The sequence below is a fragment of the Equus caballus genome, chromosome 2, assembly GCF_041296265.1.
Source record: "Equus caballus isolate H_3958 breed thoroughbred chromosome 2, TB-T2T, whole genome shotgun sequence".
NCBI lineage: Eukaryota > Metazoa > Chordata > Mammalia > Perissodactyla > Equidae > Equus > Equus caballus.
In genome coordinates, this window is record NC_091685.1 from 48,629,630 (window position 1) to 48,654,707 (window position 25,078).

The following is a 25,078-nucleotide window of genomic DNA, read 5'->3' on the forward strand; positions in this document are numbered from 1 at the left end:
CCAGGCCGCCTCCCATGAGCAGGACAGCCCAGGGGCCCCCCACCCCCATTAGGACCTGAGAAGGGAAAGACTGTGGGTGCCTCTTAGGGGGCTTTTCTGTAAAATGACCAGGCCTAGTGGGGGGGCGTGCAGGTCCCGGGTGATCACAGGCCCCCTGTGCAGAGAGGACACCCATGGGCCGGCTCACAGCCTCCCGGGAGGAAGTTACAGAGGGGCACAGAGTGCAGGCTGGAGCCCCCTTGGGGCACAGGGGTCCCCCATGCTCACAGGTGGATGGCTCCTTGGAGGGGCTGGAGAGCGGGCAGGCCTTTGCTGACTGGCAGTGGGACTGCCCAGGAGGCCCAGAGCTTCATCCCTGGATGTCCACCTGGGGGAGCATCTGCATTGCGGTGGGCCTGGCCGTCCACCTGGGGGAGCATCTGCATTGCCGTGGGCCTGGCCCCCACCAGGCGGGGGGGAGGAGCCGTGTCCACACAGCCAGGGGCTGCAGGAAGCCTCCCTGGGGCTCCATCCTGGGTTCTGGGGACAGCCACCCGGGGAACTGCCTGTCTCCGTGGCCACAACATTGAGAAGCTTTGGGGTTGCCACAGGCTTCCTGTGTGCACAGGGGACCCAGCTGTGGCAGGGAGGGTGCTGGCCCCCCAGAGCCACCTCTTCTCTGATGCTCAGCAACTCCCCAGGGGGCTCGGCTGCCCCGGGTCCATCTGTCTCTGAGCCTGTGTCTGCGGCCAGGGAAGGATGCCTGGCCAGGCCGAATCTGACCTCCTGGGGGGCAGTGCAGGGCAGGCCCTCAGCGTGAGTTCTGATGGGAGGTGGGCAGGAAGGGCGTCGGCCGCAGCACTGGGGGGCAGTCTGAGGGTGCTCAGGAGAGCCAGCGGCCCACCCCTTCTTGCCCCCCGTGCACCCCACTGGCCAGGCTGGTATGGACTTTTCCACTACAGCAGGGACAGGGACTGCCAAGGGCCTGGACTGTGCCCCTGTGGACACCTCCATCCTCTCCATCCCCTTGCGTGAAGAGAAGGGGACCCGGGTGGAGGTGGAGAGACCGGTTCAGGGTCCCCATTGGCTTCAGGAACCACGAGGAAGGGAGAGGACGCTGTGCTGTCTGTGTGGGAGGCTGGGGCTGGAAGGGGCGAGGTGTGGGGCCCTCCAGTCTCTCATGGGTCACCGTGGGTCCCTGGGGGACAGAGCAGACGGGAGGAGGTGCCCTGTCCCTTACTCCTGTGCTCACACCAGGCCAGGCTTCTCATTTGGGGACGAAACAGAAAATGCAGGGCCCTGTCCAACCAGGACAGCAGGTCTGGGCAGCCAGGCCCTAGATGCCCCGCCCAGGCACAGACAGGGCCTCTCCAGCTTGTCCCCGCCTCTGAGGGACCACCCCCCAGGCCCTTGCATCACCCCCCACCCTGAGGTGCAAACCAGAAACCAGGGTCATTCCAGCCACCTTCACATCCCTCCAGCCCCCCGTCCCCCCTCCTCCCAGTCCCCAGCCCACAGCCTCAGCCCTGCCACATCCCTGGCAGCAAAACTCCACTCTGAATTAGACCCTGTACCCCGACCTACAGCCCCCGGCCCCCACAGTTGGCATGCCTCATGCCCTTCCCCTGACCTTCAAGGCCCGTGCAGCCTGGCTCCTTGAGCCCTCAGCTTCGCTGGGCATACCTCTACGGCCGGGCACCCCTAGGCCTAGGTACAGCTCTCAGGCCCCCAAATAGTGGGGGTGGGACAGCTGGACTGGCTAGCCGGTGGCCTTATCCAGGCCACAAAGCAGGGGCATGGGGTGGGGGAACCCAAGGTACGCGTGCGGCAGGGGCAGGTGTCTGCAGTGGGGGCCCTGCACAGCCTCTCTGCAGCTTGTCTATTTGAGCCCCTCACCCAGCCCTTACTGGATCCAGGTCCTCACATAAAAGGTCCAAACAAGGCCGATTTTGGGGTCATAGGCTCAGGCCAACCAGGCAGGTGGGGCATGTCCCCTCCTCACCCCGGTATGTCAACTGCTGTGGGGCCTCCCACACCCCAGGAGGCAAGCGTGGAGGGGGGTCAGGCAGCACAGCCCTGGGGTCATGGCTGGCAGCTCATTCCTTCCCTCATCAATTCATTCACTCAGCACTAGGAGCACCCAGAGCTGATGAGGTCAGAGGTCAGCAAGAGGAAGATCCACCGCAGCCTCAGAAGGTGGACACACAGCAGGACCAAGGGGGCCTGAGGAGTGATGTGGGCAGAGGTCCTGCGAGGCTTGGGCAGGGGATCCCGGTAGGAGCCGCCACAGCGAGATGGGACGGGGCGGCCAGGCTGCCCTGCGGGGCCCGGCTCTCACTGCTGGGCACAGGAGGGATACGCCTGGCTGAGTCCACTGGACGTCCCGGCAGGGCCACCTCACGCCCAGAGGGCAACACCAAGCCCATCGGAAGCCCAGGCTCAGAAGGAGAGGCAGAGACTGAAACCCAAGCCCACACCCCTCCCCAGAGCTCCTGCCACAGCCAAGGCCTCCCGCCCCAGCCTGGGGGAAACCAGTTTCTGCCCTGTGGGGAGGCCTCACCCTCGCACGCACGCCTGGTCCAACAGGAAAGAATTGCAGCCCCAGACGTGTCCCCAGCCTCGCTGTGTCAGTGTCCCTGGCTGGCAGGGGGTGGGGCAGCAGAGTGGTCAGCAGGTCACCCACACGGGGCCGGCAGGAATGGAGACTCGGCTCCAAATGAGCCCCCGAGGCCATCCCCCACTGGCTGTTTCTGTGTGCCCTGGCAGTGCTCGCGGATCTGAAGCCAGTTCTGTCCTCAGTCCTGGGGTGGGGGACGTGGGCCTGGGGTGCAGTCCTCTCCTCTGCTCATCCAGCTGAGCACAACTTTGTGTCCAGCCCAGGACTCCCAGCCCCACATCTAAGAGCCACGACTGGACAGGGGGTGGTCACTGAGGGCCTTGTCCTCTCCCCAGTCCAGTGAGTCCAGGGGTGTGGGTCACATGCTGGCAGCCGTGTCCCCATCACATGCAGGGATACACACACCCCCTCATGTGCAGACACTTGTGCTCACACACTCCACCAGGTTAACGTGGTGGTGCACACATACCCACCCACTCAAACAAAGGACACGAACAGCCCACGTGCTCCCAGAGCACTGCTGCCTGTCGGTGGGATGGAGGGTGAGCAGGTGCCTGGGGACCAGGTGGACCAGCCAGGTCCTGAGCACACTGAGATCCCAGCCCTGGGTTCCGGGCCTGCGTCCCATGCAGTGAGGCCTGGCACTCCCCAGACTGCTCACTCCCCAGGCCTCCCTGTCCCCTTGGGTCTGGGCAATGCTCTCAGAGGAGCTTGGAGTGACCTCAGAGCTCAGATATTCCCAGGAGTCCTTGGGAGGTGTTCTCAGAGCAAAGGAACCAAGGACACTTCCTGGAGACAGCATGTGACCCCGAGTCACAATCCCCATGGGAACTAGTCCCATCATGCACAGGCTGGGCCAGGCCTCACAGCAGCTCCCCACACTGAACCCCTACTCTCTGTCTCAATGCTCACCCCCTCTCTGGGCCCCCACCCTCTCGGCAAGCCCCTCATGAGACTTCTCCCCCTCATGGAACAGCTGGGAACCCTTGCCCCTTCTGGAGCCCAGGTCCCCCTTTCTTCTGCAGCCACCCCACATCCCACCTTCCACGTGGGTCTCGGCCACCTCTTGTCTCCTTCCTTGGCCTGGCCACCCCTCCCCTTCTCACTGTGGCCGGCTCCCCCTGGGGTCCCAAGTCCAGGCAGCCTGCTCGGTGCGCCTCCCTCCTAATGCTGCTGTAGTGCCCTCCTCTTACTGACCTCTGACCTCTGTTGGCTCTTGGTGCTTCTCCGAGTGCTGTTGGGGCTGGGCAGCCTCTGAAGTTCCCAGCCACTCGCTGAGGTGGTCAATGGGTGCCTGCCTGCCTGCCAGGTGGGTGGGTGTGGCCTGAGGCCAGCCTGGGGTGGGGGCCAATCCCCCACTAGAGTGGGCCCCTGCTCCCAGCCTCACCAGGCCTGACATGCCCTCCCCACATCTCAGGTTTGGGTGCCATCTCAGGTCCAGGGCCCCAGCTGAGCAGCAGGGGAACCACACCCCTACTCCAACTCAGATGTGCACTGAGGTGTGCTGTGCACTGCCAGGGAGCAGAGAACCCTTGGGGAGTTGGGGAGAGCCTGCGTGGCCGCAGGGACCAGGAGGGGGTGTCAGGTCGGGGAGCCTCAGGAACACCTTGGGCACAGGTGGTAAGGGGGCTGCAGTCCCTGCCTTGACTAGGTTCAGCCCCTCCACCCTGGCCCCCAGGCCCTCCATCCCTGCCCTCCCCTCCAGCCTCAGCCCCCAGCCAGGCCTTTGCACAGGTCACTCTGGGGTCTGCTAGGCCCCAATGCTGAGTAACTGAACTGCTCCCCCTTCCCCCCAGGAAGATTTCCAGAGCCCCTGGCTGGGGGGGGGTGGGGGCTTCCTCAGGCTCCAGGGTCCTTGCCCTACGTGTGTAACCGAGGGTGGCCCCAGTAGACACCTGAAACAAGTTCCTGTGGCCAGCCTGGCCCCTGACTCATCTTCATCCCTGACCTCTAACCCCACTCCCTGGACCCAGAGCAGGGGGAGGGGCAGGGGCAGCAGAAGTGCAAGCTTGGAGGGCCGTGCGTGTGGACAGTGGGATGGCACATGTGTGTGGGCACGGAGGTAGGGGGCAGGAACAGGGCTGTTGGGGTGGGATCAGTGAGAGCAGAGGTTGGGGGGGTGACAGGCTGAGCTGAGACTGGGGGGGCTCCTCGGAGGGGCCCCTCTGGAGGCCCCCCCAGGAGCTCCTGTGCCACCAGGACCTTCCCTGAACTGGGTTGGTAAGTGGGTCTGTTTCCAGAGGGGCTGCTCTAGCATCCCAGGGCTGCGGGGGCAGGTGTTATCCAGACATCCAACTCCCCCAGATCTGCCCAGGCTGTGGAGGCCTACACTGACCCCAGCCCACCCCAGGCTCTGACCTCTCACCTCTGGGTCTCCATTCCCCGGGTATCCACTGCCCAGCCTGCTGGGGAAAGGACAGGAGGCCAACCAATCCCAGAGGCCCCAGGCCACGCCCCTGGCCAGCACGCCCCCGTGAGCATATAAATACACCTGCCGGTAGCCCAGCCCAGAGAACTCAGACCTGCCTGGGACAGCGCTTCGCACCTGGAAGAGCACACACATCCCCTGTGCCCCACCTGCCTGGACAGAGCAGAGGGTGCACCTGCCAGACCAGTGCCATCAGGACAGCTGCTGGCAGCCAGCTCCGCAGAGGGACACCTTCCAGGTGGAGCACAGGCCGGCCGGCCCAGAGAAGGAGGGGGCACTGCTGGAGCAGGAGAGCTCAGGGCTTTGGATCCTGGCTGTGGCCAGCCGAGAGGATCATGCCCAGGCCCCGCTGACCCCTGGCTACCAGGTAAGGCCAGCCCAGCTGGCACTCCCCTCCCACCTGGACAGGCTCAAGGTTGGCACCTCCCCAGAGGGGCAGGTCCTCAGAGCTAGGGAACGAGCTATGTGGGGTGAACCAGCCTGGGGAGGACAGCCTGCAGTCCCCCAGACCCTGCTGGGGCTACCGCCTGGCCTGCAGCCAATGCTGTCACCCAGACATGGTGACATCTCAGCCATGATGCTGGGGGCACTCATGACATCATAGGGATGTCCCCGTGACTCACAGCAGTCACAGTCATGATGTAGCAACACCCAAGCCTTCAGGGTGCGTCACCAAGAAGTCATCCCCCAGTCTACCTGGACTGATTGGCAAGTCAGGTTTGGGGTCACCTCTGGGGGATGTCCTGGGCTCCATGGGGTCACACCACCAGGGTCTTCCCAAAGGCCCTGGCCTCCTCTGTCCACTGTGAGGGTGATGGGTAACACCTCCCCTCACCTGCTCTCCCCTAGGCAGGACTCATGGGGCTGCCTGGGGTGTAGACCTGGGCCCCGTGGCAGGGCAGGGGTGCCTGGGTGGGCCCTGGTCAGCAGGCAGTCACCTGAGCCCACCCAGCGAGACTTCTGAGGAAATGCAAGTGGGCTGGGAGGGCATCCCGCTGTCTCCCGGACGGCAGCGTGTGCTCGTGCGACCCTCCAGGGCAGCGGGCCAGCCCAGAGAGGAAGACTGGGCTTGTCCACCTCCTATTCTCGCTGCAGGCGGAAGTGCATTTCCAGGCCCTGAGGGCCATCACCAGGCCCTCGTCATCAGCCAGACAGGCTGGCCTTGCAGGCTCAGGGTTACTGCTGGGAGACAAACCCTCCTCAGGCCACTGGCTGCCACTGCTGCTCATGCCCTCCCCGTCTTCCCACAGCCCAGCTGGCTCAGACCAGCCCCCAGACCCAGAGTCCCTACCTGTACCCCACCCAGCCGGGCACCCCGCCTGCACACAGCTGCCCGCAAGTTGGGCATGCGCCCACTGAGCTCCGTGCCCAAACCCGCTGCACCTGACCCAGAGCCACATCCTCCTATGAGATCCTAGATTGTGCTGGCTCTTGGCCCGGTGACCCTGGTTGAGTCACCCCACCCTCTGTGACTGCTGCGTTACATAACCTGAGCCCAGCCTGGCAGAGCCCACACCTAAATAGGAACTACTGTGGGCCACTGTCAGTGTCACCTTTATTTCTGCCCAGGTGGCACAGCCAAGTAGGGCAGGGCCAGCAGGAGGTGCCCACCGGCCAGTCAGCATGATGCCCCCAGGACGCTCACCCCATCTCAGCCTGGGAGGAGGTGGGGAGGGCAGGGCACAGGTGGGGTTTTCTGGAGGTGCCCACAGGTGGGCAGTGTCCTCCTGGGATCTTCGAGGCTAGTGCCAAGTAAAAGAGAGAGACAGGGAGAGGACAACAGATGGACCTTCCGGGAAAAGGACAGCCTGTGGTCATTCACATTGGTCTCGTTTGTCCCATAGCTCAGAGCCATGTCATCAGGCCAGCAGGTGTGGCACACAGCCACGCCACGCCACAGCCGGAGCAGTCCCACAGCCACAGTGCCCAGGACCCCCAGCTCAGCCAGCAGTCCCAGGTCACCCAGCTCAGCCAGCGGCCCCAGGTCCCCCAGCACCCCTGGCTCAGAGAAGGTGGCCTCCCCACTAGAGTGCTCCATCTGCTTCTCTGGCTATGACAACATCTTCAAGACACCCAAGGAGCTGTCCTGCACCCACGTCTTCTGCCTGGAGTGCCTGGCACGGCTGGCAGCCGCCCAGCCAATGGGCCAGCCTGGTGGTGAGGCTGTGCCCTGCCCATTCTGCCGGCAGCCCACGGCTGTGCCCGCTGCCGGGGCCCCCGCGCTGCGCACCAGCCGCCAGCTGCAGGCCAGGATGCCGGCGCACCTGCAGCATGAGGAGCCTGTGTGGCTGGAAGGCACCAGGCTGTGCTGCTGCCCCCCGCCCGCTGCGCCTGGCCTCACAGCACCCGGGTTCATGTGCGTGGACGTGGGCCTGAGGAAGCCCGCTGAGCCCGCTGCGCCCCCACCCACCCTGGGCCCCACCCGCCCCCAGGGCCGCCTGGCCCACTGCTGGGCGCGCTGCCGGGCCTGGAGGCGTGTGGCACTTGTCACGGCCCTGCTGCTCCTGCTCTTCTGCGTGGTGCTCTGGCCCGTGCAGTGTGCGCTCAAGACCGGGAACCTGCGCTGCCTCCCCCGGGCCCCCACCACTGCTGCCACCGCCGCTGCCTTCTCCCTCGGGCCTCTGGCCGACAACTAGGGCCAGCCACCCTGCCCAGCCTCATGGGTGGAGCCCACGCTGGCGTTACAGGGTGCAGCAGCTGTTGGCAGTTGGTCACCAGGAGCCAGAGGAACCCCAGCATCTCTGAGGACCCCAGATTCCATTCATCCCCCTGCCCCCCCTCTCTGGGGCTGGGTCCTGATGGGGTGGACAGAAGGGCCCCCAAAGCCTCCAAAAATCACAGGCTCCCATGGGCCCCAGAGACCCCCGACCCCCTTCATACAGATGGGGAAACTGAGATCCAGGAGAGAGTCTGCCGAGGCCCCTCCTTGTACAATCGCCTGCAGGTGCAGCTCCTTACTGAGAAGGGAGGGGTTCACCATCCACCCATGGCTCCTTCCCATACCCCTTCCCTGGACAGGGCTGGCCCCTGCCCCTGGGTGGGTGCAGACCCTGCCCTCTGGCCACGGAGTCCACCCCTCAGTGCCCATCCCACTCTCCTGAACTGTACATTTTTAAATAAATTATTTTGTATCCATGTTTGGTAAGGAGCCCTCCCCTGTGCACCCTCCTCCCTGTACCACCAAACTCCTCCTCCAGGAGCCCCAGCCTGGCCTGCTCCTGGGAGCCTCAATCCAGCACACACTGGCTGGGACTCCCAGCAGCCCCTAGGGCAGGTGGGTCCCAAGTCCTATGGGTCCAACTCCTGCCCCTCCAGGCTGTGGATGGGTTGCAGCAATTCTGGACCTGACTGCCCCCCAGGACTGTGAAGCACCCCCAGGGAGACAGGGAGAGACCAGAGCACTGGGACAGGCAGGGGTGGAGCCCTGATTGGTCTGGAGCCTTCCTCCCTGCCCCCACTCGTGTCATGTGGCCCCACAGTCCTGCTGGGTGGGAACCCTGACTGGAGAGCGGTGGAGCCCATGCACCCTGGGAACCAAGGCCCACAGCCACTGCACAGAAGCAGAGGGCTCTGGCTGGCCCCCTAGGCTGGGCCTGGGTGGTGAAGAGGCAAAGTGCAGCATCACGAGGGATGGGCAGGAGTCCTGACCCCTCCCCCTGGCCCCCGGCCCTGGACTGGTTCTGCTTCCAGCCCCAGGAATCTTGCACTGCCGGGTTGGCGTGGCCAAGAAAGGCCCAACCAGTTTGGGCTCACACAGGGCTCAGCCTCGGCATCCCTTGCCCCAGAGCCCACGACTTCCTGCTCCAACCAGCCGGGACTCTGGCTGGGGCTGCAGGGCTAGGGGAGACCCTGGAGAAGCTGGGCCCAGTTGAGGGGACCACACACACTCTTGCCCCAAGCCCCAACAAAGACACAAAACTGAGAACAGGGTATTTTACTTAGAACACCACAAAGCCACAGGGCCACCGTGATGGTGGGGTGTGACCATGGAGCACGTGCCAGTGACATCACACCCATCACACACCAGTCATGCACACATGGAGCCTCACCCTTGTTACCGGCAAGACCAACGTGAGGCTGTACACACAGTCACATGAGCATCTCACAAATTCCCTCATTCCACAAGCATTTAACCTCATGTGACAGCAATGAGAAGACATGGGCCTGGCCTGGACATGGCAATGACTGAGCCACTGCCTGGACCACATCGCAGACCTGTGGGCAGCGCTGAGGAGCAGCTCTGAAGGGGGTGTGCACAGGATGCAGGGGAGCCAAGCACAAGCACTGGCGGCTGCAGTGAGGTCAAGCGCAGACTGGCCACCTGCTTGCTGGTCATTCAGCCTCGTAGCACACATAAGGTCACACGTGGTCACTGCATTGTGCAGGTAGTCATTGGTGGCCTCCCACAAAGAGACAGCGACAGCCCTGCCTGCCCTCCTGTACCCTCACCTGGGAGCCCCAGGAGCAGCAGGGACACCCGGGTCTCGAGACTGCACCCCGCCCTCATCTCTAGGCGTCCAGGCCTGGTCGAGAGTGTCTGAGCGGCGACTCCGGGACGAGCTCCGGTCAGAACTGTCTTAAGACAGTCCTTGCGAGGAACGCGAGGGCCGGCCTTGCTGGACGCTCCCTCCTCGCGCGGCTCCAGCCCTGCCGGGGCGCGGGGCCCTCACCGCCCGAGGCCGGGCAGGTTCTCGTACACGCCGCCGGAGGGCTCGGGGGTCCTGAGGGTGGACACGGGGTTCGGGGACGCGCACGCGCGGTGTCGCGGCCGCACCCCCGACTTCTAGGCCGCGCCCCCGCGCCCCAGGCCACGCGCTCCCCACCCCGGGCGCGCCCTCCATTGGCGGGCCGCGCCCCGCTGCTCCAGGCCCTGGGCCCGTCCCGCCCTCCGACGCCCCACTCACGTGGCGGGCGCCCGGATCGGCGCGGGTGCCGGGCTGCTGTGGGGGTCGGCGGGCGCGGAGCCCACGTTCAGGTAGTCGGGCTCCTCCGGCCGGGCGCGCTGCGGGGAGGGGCCGCCGGTCACCTCGGAGCCGCCCCTGCAGGCCCCGCCCCGGCCCGGCCCCGCCCCCACCTGCTCGCGCAGGCGCAGCTGCTCGCCCTGGATGTACCGCTGCAGCGCCAGGTACACGAACTTGTACTGCGCCTCGGTCTGCACCATCCCCGAGCGCTGCCGCCGCACCAGCTGAATCGTTGTGGGGACGTCGATGTCGCAGTCCAGCCCTGAGGACCAGCGCGCTTAGGGAGGGGCGGGGCCGGCAGGGAGGGAGAAACGGGGCTAGGCGGGAGGGGCGGGGTGGCTCACCTTGCCTGCGGATGACGTCCACCAGGATGTCAATCACGATGATGGTGCCTGTGCGTCCGATGCCGGCGCTGTGGGGACGGACCAGGAGGCCTGTGGCGAGTGCACTGGACGAGGCCCAGGCCTGCCCGGAGGCCCACCCTCTCGAGGCACGGCCTCGCGTGGCCCCGCCCCGGCCGCACCTGCAGTGCACCACCATGGGTCCGGCCCCGGGCATGCTGCTCTGGGCCCGGTTCACCTCGTCCAGGAAGCCAAGGACGCCGGCGGGCTCGGCCGGGACCCCGTGGTCCGGCCAGCTGAAGTACTGGTAGTGCTTCACCGCGCGCGGCGGCTCTTCCTGGCAGGGAGGGCTGGTGAGCAGGGCAAGGCCGTCTGGGCAGCGCCCAGGTGGGACCCGCGAGGGGTCAGAGTGGCCGGCACTGCGGTGACCCCGCGGTGGGAGGGGCGCAGGGAATGAACTGGGAAGAGGCAGGCCGGGGCTGCACAGTTTGCCAGAAGTGACCAGCAAGGCCAAGGCCGAGGAGGGGGTGGGAGGAAGAGATGGGATTCAGGGCTTGGGGGCCCCCAGATGACCCCAGGTGGCTCAGGAGCCTGGGGAAGGGAAGGGAGAGCATGGGGAGACGACGCAGGCTTCAGGGTCAGTGAGTTCCATTTGGGTGGGGCCAAATGTGAGGGGCCTGCAGGACCCCCAGGTGGTTAGGCTTAGGGGACCTGGGGGAGGGATCTGTGCCTGGGACAGAAACAGGCATCACTGGCATACACAGGAGATGGCCCACGGGGACACTGCACAGGCAGAGACGATGGGGGCCTGAGGCCACCCTGGAGCCAGGCACCTGGGACCTAGAGCCTGGGGTTGAGAATGCGGCCCACCTGTATACACTGCCCAGCAGAGCCCAGGCCAGGACTGTGCCCACTGAGCTGAGGGACATGGAAGCCACCAAGGCCAGTCGGTTTGGGTGGAGCCAAGTAGGGTTCTCCCAGGATGGGGCCGCCTCACCCCCAGTGTGGACTGGGAACTTCCCGACCACTCTGACCCAGGCCCCTCATGTCTTGCTGCCCTCCAGGCTTACCTGGTCTGGCCGCCACACCTGCAACTCCCGCACACAGTAGCCCTGGGCCTGGTACTCAGCCATACTGCACACACACACACGGCCATACTCTTGGCTGTCATGTAGCTGGGGCCAGTATCGGAAACACTTGTTCTGGGGGGTGGGTGCACTGCATCAGCCGTGCTGGGAGACCACCAATACCCTCGCCCCTGTGCCCTGCAGGGGCACAAGCATGCACAGGCACACACAGGGCTCTCCAGGGCCCTCCCCACTCCCCTAGGTCCCAAAGACTGAAGAAGCAAGGCTCGGCCAGCCACTGACACAAGTCCAGGTGAGCACACAAGGGGACGAGCCCACACTCCTACCCGGCCTCGTTCCACCTCCCTGGTGGTCATGACGATGACCCGTGTGTTCTCCTGGTGCACCATGGCCCAGAAGGCAGCCACTGTGGTCTGCAGACACCCCTGGGTAGCGATGTACACCTTGCCCAGTCCATGGCCTGGCTTCTCCTCTGGGTCACTCTGGAAGTGGGTGAGGATTAACTGCTTGCTGTTTCCAGGAATTAAAATGCCAGAGAACAGAAGCAAATGGAGGCCAATGATACGCAAAGTAGTCCCAGGGCAGGGGTGGGTGGGGGGAGGGGCTGGCACATAGCCCCTCCCACCCCAGGCTGAGGGTGCTTAGGACCAATACTTAGTCCAGTCCACTCTGAGGACCCCCTGGGGGACTGCTGCACCCCCCTCCCCCCATGAGTATCTACTGTCCTGCCAGGGTCCATGGATCACTGGGGGTCCTGGCTCTTCCTAGGCTTGCCAGCAGGAGCTCCAGACTCATGACAGGGGGACAGGGTGACTGGTGTGTGGCCAGACATGGCTCAAGATGTCCTGTTTGATCCATGCCAGCCCACGTGTGTACCTGCCCCATGCACACGCACCCTGATGTAGTTGGCGTTGATGTAGTCAGCTCCAGGGACGCTGCGGTCCACGTCATGCAGGGCAACACGGGTGGTGTCAACTGGGAAAGGTAAGATGCCACTCAGCTCTCCAGGGAAGCGGGAAGCTCATGGCTTCCCTGCCTCCTTACCCACCGACCCGGTGGGGAGCAGAGACGAGGAGGAAGGGGCCCTGCATGTGCAAGAGGGAACATCACACCATGGTGGGATACAGCCCCCTGCTTCCACCCTCAAGCCCGCCCTGGCAGATGGGCCTGCATGTGGGGGGTGGGGCCCCACACGGCCCCACCCCAGCCCTCACAGGGGAGGATGTTCTTGTAGCGATTCTTGGGCTTGTTCTCTGGCCGCTGTCCCTCCTTCCGGGGAAACAGGAGCCGGCATTCCTGCTGCTGCAGCATCTGAGGAAGCGGAGGGTCAGCCGGAGGCCCAGCCCTCCCCAGAGCCCTCCGCACCGACCCCTCCCGGCTTGCAGCCCTCCGCTGGCCCTCGCCCTAGCCCCAGAGGACAGGAGTCTGGGGGGATGGGCAGCAGGCAGGCACCTCAAACTCCTCCCAGAAGCCCTGCTTGGCCTTCTCGGTGGCTTCTGTAGTCTTACTGAGCTCCTGCACGCGGTTCTCGATGCTTGCGGCATTGATCCTCGTGGCCTTGAGGGGCTGCAGGGAGAGGCCCGGTCCAAGCTCAGCAGGACCCCACAGACCACACAGTGCCCTCCCCTAGGGGCAGCAGCCCTGTCCCACACTCTTCCCGTCGGCCGCCCCAGGGCCACTGCCCCGGCACCGCCTGGTGCCCTTTCTCCTGGGTAGGGCTGTGCCTGTGTCCTGGGGGCCCCCCCAGGGGGAGAAGCCCACTCTGGATCCCAAGGGCCACGCGAGGCATACCTGCTTGAGATGCACCACGGCCCCCGACTTCTCCACCATGGGGTTCTTCCTGTAGCGCTCGACCAGGTCTCCAAGAGTGTGGAACTGCTCCCCACCCCCCACGTCGAACTTCCCGTCTGGCTGTGGGGTGGAGGTGGCAGTGAGGGGCCTGGCCACCACCTCTCGAGTCACACCCCCACCCCGCCACAGCCTCCCACCTGGAAGTGAATCATGACGTGAGTGACCCGAGGCCGGCGGTCAGCCTTGTCCGGCTGCTGTGTGAGCACCGACAGCACAAAGTCCCCAGGCTTGCTCTGACTCTCCCGCACCAGGAAGCTGCCTGGACGTCCCTTCTCCATCAGCAGCTTCTCAGCCTCCTTGCCAGACAGGTGCCCATGGTACCACCTGGCCAGGGCAGTGGGGCAGGGAGCACAGGTGAGACTGGGGGCAGCAGCCTGGCCAGGTGAGGGGCACAGACCTACATGCAGCCAGAGGCTCCGAGACAGACATTAAGACACAGACACAGAGACAGAAAAACAGACCCACCCAGACTCGGGGGCCCAGGCAGCACCCTCACCCGGCTGGCCTGGTCTGCCCTGCCCACCTCTCTGACCTTCAACGACCCAGGAGCCCGCAGGAGGCGGGACAGGCGGGCTCTGTGTGGCTGGGGCGGCCACCAGGTGGCAGCATGGTCCTCGCAAGGAGGGCAGAACCGCCTCCCCAGACCAGCCCACCCGCTTCTCTCAGGTGCTGAGGGGGAAACCGAGGCTGGAGGGGCCTGTTCACCCCAGGTCACCAGCCCGGGAGGGCAGGGGTGAGACTGCCCGCAGGGTTCCTGCCCCACTCCCACCCCTGCGGTGCCAGGACCTGGAAAAAACGAGGCCCAGAACCCAGGGGAGGGGTGCAAGTCCCCTCAGCTGTGCCGCAGCTCTGCCCAGTCCCGACCCTGAGCCGGGGGGCCGCGACACGTCGCAGGCCCCGCCCCCGCGGACATATGCACATACGCCGACAAATAGACGCTGGCCAGACGTGGACGCCAGCCGCTCACCGTTCGGTCGTGGGGTCCTGGCAGCCCAGCGGGTGTCGCAGCTCGACGGGGGCCCCGCTGCGCTCGCGGAGCAGTCCCCCGCGCTGGTCCATGTAGTGCTGCACCAGCTCTGCCAGCGTCGCGAACTTCTCTCCTCCATACAGGTCATAGTAGTCACCCGTGTTCTGGATCTTAATGTGGGTCACCTCGTCGTGGCGCCTGGGAGGGCGGTGCGCCAGCTGGCGTTGGGGCCTTGCTCCCACCAGCCGCCTCTTCCCATCACCATCCTCAGCTTCCGGAACAGTCCCTGGGCTTTCCCTGCCCTGAGGTCTCCACCTCTGCAGATCCCATGCCAGGAACAGCGCCAAGGCCAGGCCCTCCCACAGCAGCTCCAGGTCCAGCCAAGGGGCAGGCCCCACCTGGGTGGTGGGTACCCACCCACACTGCCCCTTGGGCAGCCAGCACTGGCCTTGCAGGCCATACGCCTGACTCTCCCTTGGCCTGGAGGCGGAGGCTAGGGCCGCCCTCCATGACGGGCTCTGCCTCACCCCAGACCACCTGTCCAGGGGCTCCGGACTACTGGAACAGGGCCCCCAAGAGAGCTTCCCCCAGGCCCACAGTGTGGCCTGAAAGCCCCAAGGTGAGGGAAGTCCATCCTGAGGCTAACCTCAGCCCCACCTGCTGCCTTGGGTTTAGCAGAGAACCTGGGAAAATCTAGAGCCCTCTGGAAGCCCCTTGCCCAGACCACCACTGCTCCTCACAGACTGACACCTCCCCATCCAGGGCAGACATAGGTCCAGCTGTCCACTATGCTGGCTGCAGCCCCTCCCTGCCCCTCCTCCCCACACAATGGCCCTTCTGTGGGCTCTGGCCAGATCCCCAGTGGGCAGCAGTGTGCAGCATCCCCAGGAGACAGGAGCACAATCACAGCCGTTGAGGTCCCCTGCCCGCCCCACCAGACCCCTCAGAGGTCCTGCCTACGCCCCACCTCACAGAGCCCTCCTGAAGCCCAGGGCCACCTGGCCTGGAATGCTGGGCTCCCACCCCCACAAAAACCAGACTCTGGGCATCCAGCTGCCAGCAGGGTCCTCGCTGCCCAGGATGCTGCCCACCACCCCTCTGGGAGGACTGGGGAGCCTGATCCCCACCTGCGCCTGCAGCTGAGGGTGCTCAGACCCTTTGAGGCCTCCTGGGACCGCAGACTGTCCACGCCTGGCCATGGCACCACCCACCTGACAGACAGTGTGAAGCCCCCGGGACAGCTCCTGCTGGGTCTGGCCAGGAAGCTCCCGTGCTGGCCCTGGGACAGGAGCAGCTGCTCCGCCTCGACCCCGCCAATGTTGGGGTGAAACCACCTGGAATGGGGACAGCAAGTCGGTGACCGCAGAGAGCCGGGGGGATGCTGAGCACTCTGCGCCCCACCCTGACCCACACCCAACCTCTGTCAACGTTTCAGTGGCAAACACCCACGACACCTGTTGTGGGCGGCCCCCAACTCACAACCTTCCACCGGCAGTGACCATAGGGTCTGAAGTCATGGGGAGGGAGGTGGGGCTGGGGTCCGGGGACACAGGCGGGTTGGAGGTGGGGGCAGACCCCTCCAGTGTCACACAGACACTCCACTCTCTGTGCCTGTTCTTCCTCTCCCCTCAAGGGCCTCCCAGCTTGGCCAAAGGCCCTAGGGGTCCCCCAGAGTCACGTGGGGCTCCCTTGCTCCCCTCACAGCCCATCAGCAAATCACAGCCTCCACACGAGATGGAGGATAGTCCACGGGGCCCCCCATCAGGCTACACAGGAGCCCCTGTCTGAGATAACTGTGCTCTCTGTGCCCTGGTGGCTGCTGTCCCAGTGTGTCCCCTGCCCTCAGGGCGGGAATTTCTGGGCCCAGGATTAACTTGCACGTGGAGCCCCAGAGTGTCTCAGGGTGTCAGCAAGAAGGGACGAGGGAGGAACAAGGAAGGAGAGGCTCCCCCAGCCTCTGCCGCTTCACCATCCTCCAGTGGTAACACCGTCACTCTGCAACTCATCTACCTCAGGCACTGAAGAGTCACCGCGGGAGGGGCGGGGACATCTCCTGGTCACCACATACAGGACACACAGTGGGGGCCAGAGATCCTGTGTTAGCAAGAAGCCAGGGCCCCGACTCCACCTCTGCTGCCTTGCAGCACCCCCCGGCCCCACCGGTTGTCTGCAGTCATAACCTGGGCACCGATGGGGTGGGGGCGGCTGTGCTCTGGGTGGGCCGTGGGCCCACCCTCCCACCACACTGACTAGCGGGATGGGAACAAGGACGATCCTGTCCCCACAGACATCTTTCTAGAACAGCGATCAGATCACATCTCCTGTTGAAAGCAGCCCTGGACCCTTCTCCCTCCAGGTCCCCCCGCTCCCTCTCAGGCCTCCCCTGCCTTCAGCTCCCATCCTGACCCCTCCAAGGAGACTTCTGTGCTTGGTCTATACCAGCATGGTCCAACGCAGCATGGGTCCAACCCGTGGTGTGCGTGGGATGTAACTGTAAATGCATTAAAATTCAACAAAATAAAAATTCCCGTTTCTCGGCCACACTGGCCACATTCCATTGTGAAAAGCCACACGTGGCTGTTGACAGTGCAGGTAGGAATCTTTTCCATCATCACAGAAGGTTCTCCTGGTCTGTGCCGGTCAACACTGCCTGACTACCTGCCTCGCCGGGGTCCTCACAGACCTGTTCCCCTCTGCCCTCCAGCCCCACTGAGACCTCAGCTCTCAGGGTCTTCATCTGCCTCCCGGGGCAGTGGTCAGCCCTTGGTCCCCAGCAGCGGGTGACACAGGTAGCCACACCTCCTAGAAATGTTCATCACTAGCTTGTCCTCGGCAGCACACCATGTTCCCTGGTTTTCTGCCTCCCTGGCCAGGCCTTCCTTCTCCTCCTCCTTCTAAGCCCTCAGTGCCGGAGCCCCCCACCTGTGCCCAAAACGTCTACACATCCACACGCTATCTATGCCTCCAGCCCCACTTGGGCTCTGAGCTTCAGACTCAGACACGACTCTTCTCAGCATCTGTTTGGAAAGGCAGCAGCATCTCCATCTTAATGTTTGCAAAATTCAAAACTCCTGAAAATGCCCCAAGCCTGTTCCGCATCATCCTCGCTCAGTGAAGGGAGCCGCGCTCACCAGTGCTCGGGTCCCTCCCTGCAACCTCTCTGCTTCCCGGCACCAGCACCCAGTCCATTGGCACCTCATGTCCTACCTTCCAAACGCACCCAGAACCACTTCCCCGCCGGCCAGCGCCCGCCAGCTCTCGCCTGGACTGTCAGTTCCAGGGCCTCACCCTTGACCCTAGAGCCAAGCCATGGCAGACAGAGGGAGTCTCAGGAAATGCACATCACAGTTGCTTAAAGCTCGCCAGTGGCCCTCTGTGCCTCTCAGCACACACATGCCTCGTGGACTCATCACTGGAAATCCTCCTGTTCTCTCTGTTCACTGACCTCACCCTTGTCTGGCCACCTCCAGCTGGCCTTCTGGGGCACAGCTCATGCCCCCTCACCCTCAGCTCATATTTCCCAAGATGCCCTCCTGGCTGACACTGTGGCCCCCTTGCCGTGCCGAGTGTCCACGTGTGGCACTTGCTAACAGCAGATAGGTGTGTCACACTTCTGTGTTTGTCTGTCATCCTGTGACTTCATCACCAAGCCTAAGACCCCATGAGGACAGGCTCTGTTCTGACCTCAATGTACCCCCGGGATCCACGAACTAGTTCGCATAGGCCCAGAAGCTCAGATGACCTGTCTAGGGCCACCTAGTGTGAGCAACACTCCTGTCCACGCTCTCCCTGGGGGGAGGGGGGTGCTGCCAGCCAGGCACCTCCTGAGCATGGTTTGGGCCTGGTGTCTCGAGCTCCCTCTCACTCTGGCTCACAGGGGAGCCGGACCTGGGGGCAATTTTGGTTGAGTGTCCAGTAGATGAGGCTGCCAGAGAGGGCTTCCTGGTGGAGGAGCTGCCACATGGTGACCTCCAGAGCCAGTCACAGGAGAGCAGGCAGGGCCACCAGGAAGAGGGTGATGGCTTTGTGCCATCCCTGGACCCGTGCTGGGACGCTGCAGGTCGGGGGGTGCTGGAACTCAGAAGAAGGCTTCTGACACCTGCTGAACCACATCCTGTGCCCAGATGCCCCCTCCCCCCAGCCCCAGCAGCCTCAGACTCCAGTCCAAGATGGGCAATGCCCAGAGTGCAGGGGCAGGGCAGAGGATGGAGGCCCTGATCAAAGCCGCAGAGAGGGGTGAAGGGCACCTTGTTTGTCCTTTCGGGGACTCTCAATCATACTTTCCATCCCCTCTCCTCCCCACAAACTGCCACTGGGTCTATCAGGTGGAAATCTCCGGGGGTGGGGCGTCCTGAAAGGCTGCAGCAGCTCGCGCCACCGCCCTCCCACAGTCCCAGGCCGAGGTGGGGCCTCATAGCCCCCTACCAGGCCTGGAGGTGGAGCCTGGTGCCCTGCAGGGCAGTGTGGCTTGCTGCCCCTGGCTGAGGGGTGGGGAGAAGGTAGAGACTCTGGGTCCCTGTCTCCAATGCCCACACCTGCTCTGTGCCAGGGCCCAGGGTCACCTGTGCGGAAAGGCTCCCTGCTCCGTGGTAGGTCAGTGACTCAGCTCTGCCCTGGTGACCTCTGCTGTGGCCTATGGCCAGGATGGCCCGGAAGAGGGGTCAGGTGGGGTGGACAGGGCATACAGGGCCCCCAGTAGATCTAATGGCCTGGGCATCTCAAGGACCGCTGAGCCCAGTCAGTGCTCAGGAGCCCAGGATAGCCCAGGTCACCTATGAGATCATCCTGAACCCAGAGTGGCCTCTGGGTCCAGTCCCTCCATGGCCTTGGTGTCCCATCTGTAGATGGCAGAGCTCCAACCCTGAGAGACACATAAACAGCCTGTCAACACACTCACACACACATGCTATGAGGCTGGACACGCCTGAGGGGAGACGCTTCCATGACAGCGGGAGCCACACAGGCCAGTAGAGAAGGGTCCCGGGTTGGAATTCCAGGGCTGAGGGCCCCAAAGCGCAGGTGGTGTCCTTCCCTATCACCCTGCCCCTCGGCTCAAGGCCTGGCCCTCCCGGTCCCAGAGGAGGCTCAACCAGGGTTGGTTCTGACTGGATAGGACCAGATTAATCAGACACCTTTTCTTCTCCAAACCTGGGAGAGAGAGGAGCCTGAGGGGCTCAGCAGGCCCCCACAGGACCAGCCCCTCCAGGTACCCACCATGGAGCTAGGCAGGACCTGCGCCCAGCCCTGTGCCACAACACCAGAGCCCTGGGGCGAGAGGTGCTCACAGAGGCGCCCGTTGACCCACAAACCACAGGGCCACAGGAAGGGGCCCTGGGTGGGGGCGGGCATGGGGGGATGAGCTTTATTTGGTTGGGCCTGCCCAGGCCTGATAGGGGTGTGGGCAGGGGCCCAGGGGCCGGAGGAGTGACAGTCCAGATGGTCATCCCAGGGTGGGGCCGGGAGGGGTTGGCGAGGGCCGGCAGAGCCCCACCCGGGGCTTTCCCAGGTTGGCCCAGGGTCACATGCACGTGACATGGACACGGCCTTCTCTGAATGCCAGAACCTGCCCAGGAGACAAAGAAGAGTGAGGCCAAGGGAAGCCTGAGGGGTCACTCCAACCAGACCCCAAAATCCCCTCCTCCCTCAGTTCTGGCTGGATGTTAAACTTTGGGCCTGGCAGGTTCCTAGAGACCCAACTCACCTCCTGACTATTCCTGAGTCTGAGGGCCCAGGACCCTGCCGAGGCCACTGTGTCTGCTTGCCTGCTCAGCACACCTCGTAGGACCTGGCACCCTCACCGCGGAGGCGCTGCTGGCAGAAGGTAGAGGCAGAGGTCTCTGGGCTGAGGACCCGGCTCAGGCAGGGAGAAGCCCTGTGGGCCCTGCAAATCAGACCTAGTCCTTGCCCTCCCTGATCTAGGGGGTCACTCGGGGTCATAGGATGACCCCTCCTGTGACCTCTGGCTCACCGAGCCTCAGTGGGGGTGTTCTGAATGTGCCATGTGTCTCACAGCTGTGTGGTTCCCCACTGACATCCACATGCACGCTGAAGTCTGAGCTCCCACGCGTGTGCACACACCCAGAGAGTCGGGCCGGCAGAAAGGGCAGGACGTGCCCAGTTCCTGTCACACTTCCACTTTCCTCCCCACGGAGGCAGGAAGCTCTCACACACATCCCTGCCAGGGAGGTTGCCTCCTAAACCTGGCCCTCAGGAGGGTCTGGAGGTGGACTGGTCCTCGCAGGCAGGCAGGGGCAAGGAGCCAAGTCTAGAGCGGGGACTAGACTGCCTCCTGCCGCCCCGGGTTTCAGGCCTAGGGAAGGGAGGGGTGCCCCTGCCACATGCCACTCATCTCTGGTGCCCAAAGGGAGCCTGGAGCAGAGCAAGGAGTCCAGGGGAAGGAGAGAGGGAGGGTCTACCACTGTCCTGACACTTACTGCCCACTCTAGGCTCCAGCCACCACCACCCACCCACCTGCAGGGCACAATCTGCTCCCTAGGGTCAGAGTACTTCTGACCTTCACCCAGCCCCGGCCCTCGATCTGAAAAAGTCCTTTCCACCCGCCTGAGTGAGGCCGGGTCTCGCGGGCCCGGGACCCAGGCGTCCAGCCCTAGCCTGGAGGGGGCCGGTGTCAGGACGGTAGGCTTAGGGGGCGCCCGGCGGAGCGAGGAGACGTCCCGGGCCGCATCTCTTCCACGCCCCGCGCCGGCGGCCGGTGGCCGGCGGCCCGAAGCATATCCCCCGGGGTCGCGACGTCGGGCTCACCTGCGCGAGGTCATGTCTGCTCCGCGCCGCTCTTTAGCCGGTCCAGGCGGCCGCGCCCTCGAGGCGCTCCGAGGAGGCCCCGCCCACCGCGGGCCCCGCCCACCGCGGGCCCCGCCCCCAGGCCCCCGCCCACCGCGGGCCCCGCCACCGGCCTCCTTAAAGGCGCCGCGCCCACGCCTGCCTGACGCGCTTGGAAGTTGGGATAAAAGCGAAATTTTCGAGGGAGCCCAGTTATAGCCCCAAGGGCTGCGCACGCGCGGCTCGGTCGGAGTGGCCACCAGCCCGGCTATCCGCCGCCTCCGCAGTGGAGCGTCAAAGCGATTAACACGGGTCGGTGGTCCTGCTCCGTCAGGGCGCCTTCCTTCCAAGAATCTCTAGGCGCCGCCTCTGTAATGGAGGGGAGCGGGCTGCGCTCCCTGCAGCTGGGGTGGGGAGGGGTCGGAACAGGCCCACCCCGCGCTCCCGGAGGCCCCAGAGCGGCGAAGGTGGGAGGGTGGACCCCGGGTTTTCCCTCTGACCCCTTCCACCTGGGCTGCCTCCCTCTCTCCCTGCCTCCACCACCCTCGCTGGAGTCTCCCCACTTCCTGAGACCTGACACCTCGTTTGGCCTTAGGGCCTTTGCTCTTGAGACAACTGCTCCTCAAAGTTGGCCTCCCCACCAGGCTTGCTTGTCTCCTGGGCCCACAGCCACAATCACTTTCTCCTCTCTGCCCCACTGGCCAAACCACCTTTCCTGAGCCTGTCCCTGGGGGGCACCACCCTTCCTCACTTGGGCTCTCCTGCCCAGCCTCTCCCGCTGCGTTTTCAGTATGGTGCACCTGGCATGCAACCTGCTGCTGCTTCCAACCCCTGACCCCAAATCCCACCCACCACTGCTGTGCCCACAGCTCCTCCTCTCCCACTCACCCAGGTCACCTCTCTCCCGGCCACCTGAGGGTCCTGATCTTCAGAAGCAGTTGCCCCAAGAGTCCCTCCTCCTTCTGGAAGCATGGGCACCCTGTCCTGGTCCTCCCAGCCTCGCCGTTCCACCTTCACCTTCCTCCCAGCGTGGGGGCCTCTTCTCCCCTCACTCAGCACTCAGCTGAGCCCAGCTGCTCCCTTACTGCAGGGCCTCAGCCCTCCCTCCACCAGTGCCCTGGGGTCTCTGGAGACCACTCAGGTGGCTCTCAGCTCCTGGACCCCAGCCCCTCCAGATGCATCACACCCAGGTGCTCCAGCCACACCTCATCTCCATTAGGGCCTCTCCCAGCAAGTCTAACGCAGCACAGGCCAATCATCCGTTCTACCCCAAACCCCTCCCTTCTCTCCTTTGCTCTGTCCCACCAACTCCTGCTTAAACTCCTCCAGGAGCTTCCTGCAGCTCTTCAAGCAGGCCCCCAGGCCCTCTTCCTGGCCCACGAGGCCCCAAGGGATCTGCCTTCCCCATCTCCGTCCAGTTCCTACCACCCTCACCAACAAGCTCTCGGGCATGTGCCCTGGCCCCCAGCTGCTGAGGCTGGCCCTGCACTTCCTTTTTCTGCCCAGAGCACCCTCTGTCCAGCTCAGGGCCCTTGCACTGATGGACAGTCGCCTCCTGCCGTCCTCAGGCCTTCACACCCTCGCTCCAGCAACATCCTTCAGGTCTGGGTTTGAGTTTTTCCTAGACCTTTCCTGGAGCCCCAGGCTAGTCCTGCCCCCGTCCCCTGCACTCACTGTCACCTGCTTATCCCCGCCCCCCACCCCCCACCCCGGGTCCCAGCACCTCACAGCTGCCTGACACACAGCAACCACTGCACACGCAACCCCTGAACAAGCAGGCTAACAAATAAGGGATGAGAAAGCAAATGCCTCGGGCCTGACGGGTCACCTGGGGGCTGAGCTTGTGGCTGTTTTCTGTTTTCTTATTTTCATTTTGTGATTTTTCCTATTAACACAAAATCAAAAAAGAACACTTAGTCATCTTTAATAAAAGTCAGGAGTTCCAAAGAGGAGGCCACACAACCCTCCCTTCTTTCTTGCTCCTTGTTAGGGGCTCCCAGTTCCACAGGCCTGACCACTCTCAGCCTCCTGCTTAGGGTCTCCCAGCAGGGCCAATGGCCACCCTCACAGCTGGGCCAGTGAAAATGTCTGCCTGCCACCCCCACACTCCCCCTGGCTCCCCCCAGGCCCTCCCGTCCCCAGCCCACCCATGCCCCCCTCCCAGGCCCTCCCTGCCCTTAGTGCAGCCAGCCCCCTCTCCTCACAGCCCCCTTCCCACCCTGTGCTCACAGATACACAGACAGGCAGGCACACATAGGCCACACGTGGGGCCTGCCAACCCCAAGGAGGCCACCTGAACTGCATTCACTGCATGCGGCGGTCTCCTTGCCCAATGCAGCCCCCACCCCAGTGCAGGCCCCCTTCTCCATGCAGAGCTGCCTAAGGGAGCTCGAAGCCAGCACCACGCACACAACAAATCTCAGCAAGAAGCCACCGGAGAGAGGAGCCAGCCAGGGGGCTGGTGGGAGTGGTGCCGGGTGTGGATGGACAAAAGCTCCTCTTTTAAAGTGTTCAGACTTTATTTCACGGTGATTAACACAGACACAGACTGGAGTTAGTAATGTGACATATGGGGCTGCCTCCAGCCTCTGGGTCCCATCAGCCCCAGCTGTGGGAGGGCACTGCAGAGGGTCGGGCTGCCACCCCACCAGGACCAGGGCGGGAGGCGATGAGACGCATGGTTGCAGTTTAAGGCATTGCTGGCTTTGCCATGTCTCTGCCACCCCTGCCCCCCTCCCCTGGCCTCGGTCAGACACCTGGCCAGCCCCTGGTCTTTCGTGGACGTGGACAACCACCCCTCACACCAGAATGGGAGAGTTTGCTGTGTGGTGTCCTTAGCTGCTCTTGTGCCAGGACAGGGAAGATGACAGCCCCGCCGCCCAGGTGTCAGATGAAAACAGTGCATAACGAACTCCGATTGGTGGTCAGGTCGGGATGTCTGTCCTTGAGACGGGGACACTGGCTGCCCAGGCAGCAAGCCATGGATGCAACCAGGTTTCACAGTGGCCCTGCTCCCTCTTGGGGCTCCTCACGGGAACTGGGGTGTCAGGAGGGGACACAGCCATGTCCAAGGGGGCTGGGTGGACGGGCACGGCCAGCTGAGAGTCAGGGTGCCCCAATCAGGCCTGGGCCTGGGCTCTGCTTTCCAGCACCCTGGGACTTGTGGACACAGCTGGAGGGAGGGGCGCGGTGTGGCCCAACAGAAACATTGTTTCTAAGTCACAGTATTGGCACAGGAGGCCCGGGAGGGGCCAGCCCAGCTCGAGGCTAACCCATCCACAGTACATGTGGTGGGGAGGAGCAGCTCTAGTGGGAACCTAGAAAGGCCCCCTCAAACCCCAGCAGCGCCTTCTGCTCTGAGGACATGGGCCTCGCCAGATGGAAAGTGGATGATGTATGTGTGTAGAGTCTGCCGACAGGCCGGACGACACAAGGGCTCAGCACAGGTGGACACACAAGGGAAACACAGCACGAGGGGCTGGGCCACGGGGGCGCGAGGCCAAGGGGCGCTTCCTGGGGCTGCTGTCCAAGCCGAGCCCTCCATGCTGCTGCGTCCCCTTGAATCTCTTGGCACAGAGTCTGTCTCCACAGCCCGCCAGCCTGGACAGGACAGAGCTGGGCCAGCAGTCCCTCCGGCCAACACGCAGGCAAAAAAATCATATCAAAACAGCAACGAGTTTACAAAAATAGAAAATAATTACAGCAGGGTGGTGGTGGGCTGCAGCACGGCTCACGGGGTGGGACAGGGCCGGAGCTCCGGCCTGGAGACGGCGTCCTCCAGCAGGTGCAGCGGGCGCCGACCCACCACCACGTCCCGCAGGCAGCCCACGAAGCCCGTACCGTAGGCCTTGGGCAGGGCCTGGCCCACTGGCAGCTTCTCCAAGCCACCTGAGGGAAGTCAGAGGGGAGGTCACCCGGCTGGGACTCAGTGATGGGCAGGCCTGGATGCTGGCACCAGAATGACGAGGTGAGTCACCTGGGGCCTGTCAGTGCCCAGGGGGACCCAGTGACCAGCCGACTGGCCCTACCCCACCCTGGGAACTGCAGGGGCTGAGACACAGCCCTA

The 25,078-nt window shown here is 64.1% G+C and overlaps 3 protein-coding genes across 30 annotated transcripts in view; 1 reads left to right on the forward strand and 2 right to left on the reverse strand.

Moving 5' to 3' along the window:
* The first annotated feature begins 726 nt into the window (after window positions 1–726).
* On the forward strand, window positions 727–8,159 carry RNF223 (ring finger protein 223). The gene is made up of 2 exons (XM_023636080.2): window positions 727–5,391; window positions 6,869–8,159. Exon 2 carries the CDS (start codon window positions 6,878–6,880, stop codon window positions 7,658–7,660), a length of 783 nt encoding a protein of 260 aa, XP_023491848.1. The 5' UTR covers window positions 727–5,391; window positions 6,869–6,877; the 3' UTR covers window positions 7,661–8,159.
* Window positions 8,160–8,943: 784 nt separating this feature from the next.
* On the reverse strand, window positions 8,944–21,099 carry LOC100146191 (tyrosine-protein phosphatase non-receptor type 11). Of its 9 annotated transcripts, none has more exons than XM_070255246.1 (16): window positions 20,995–21,020; window positions 19,934–20,040; window positions 15,444–15,566; window positions 14,233–14,430; window positions 13,403–13,589; window positions 13,206–13,325; window positions 12,867–12,980; window positions 12,629–12,725; window positions 12,310–12,389; window positions 11,741–11,896; window positions 11,397–11,528; window positions 10,509–10,663; window positions 10,330–10,397; window positions 10,099–10,247; window positions 9,929–10,026; window positions 8,944–9,745 (listed from the first exon to the last, which is right to left on the reverse strand). In XM_070255246.1, the coding sequence occupies exons 4-16, from the start codon at window positions 14,322–14,324 to the stop codon at window positions 9,691–9,693; spliced, it is 1,503 nt and encodes a 500-aa protein (XP_070111347.1). In that variant the 5' UTR covers window positions 14,325–14,430; window positions 15,444–15,566; window positions 19,934–20,040; window positions 20,995–21,020; the 3' UTR covers window positions 8,944–9,690. The 9 variants fall into 9 exon arrangements, 8 of the variants coding, with proteins under 8 accessions (XP_070111347.1, XP_070111343.1, XP_023491833.1 ...); XM_070255242.1 differs by having other exon boundaries at window positions 11,741–11,924; window positions 13,206–13,321; window positions 20,995–21,018; XR_011433987.1 differs by lacking the exon at window positions 19,934–20,040 and having other exon boundaries at window positions 10,136–10,247; window positions 20,995–21,084.
* A 2,413-nt stretch (window positions 21,100–23,512) lies between these two features.
* The window catches only part of AGRN (agrin), a 34,271-nt gene continuing 32,705 nt past the window's right edge, over window positions 23,513–25,078 (reverse strand). For all 20 annotated transcript variants that reach the window (XM_070255624.1, XM_070255623.1, XM_023636085.2 and 17 more), the window contains one exon: window positions 23,513–24,900. In XM_070255624.1, coding sequence (XP_070111725.1) covers window positions 24,743–24,900 — 158 coding nt within the window. In that variant the 3' untranslated portion in view covers window positions 23,513–24,742. The remainder of the gene's footprint in view (window positions 24,901–25,078) is intronic.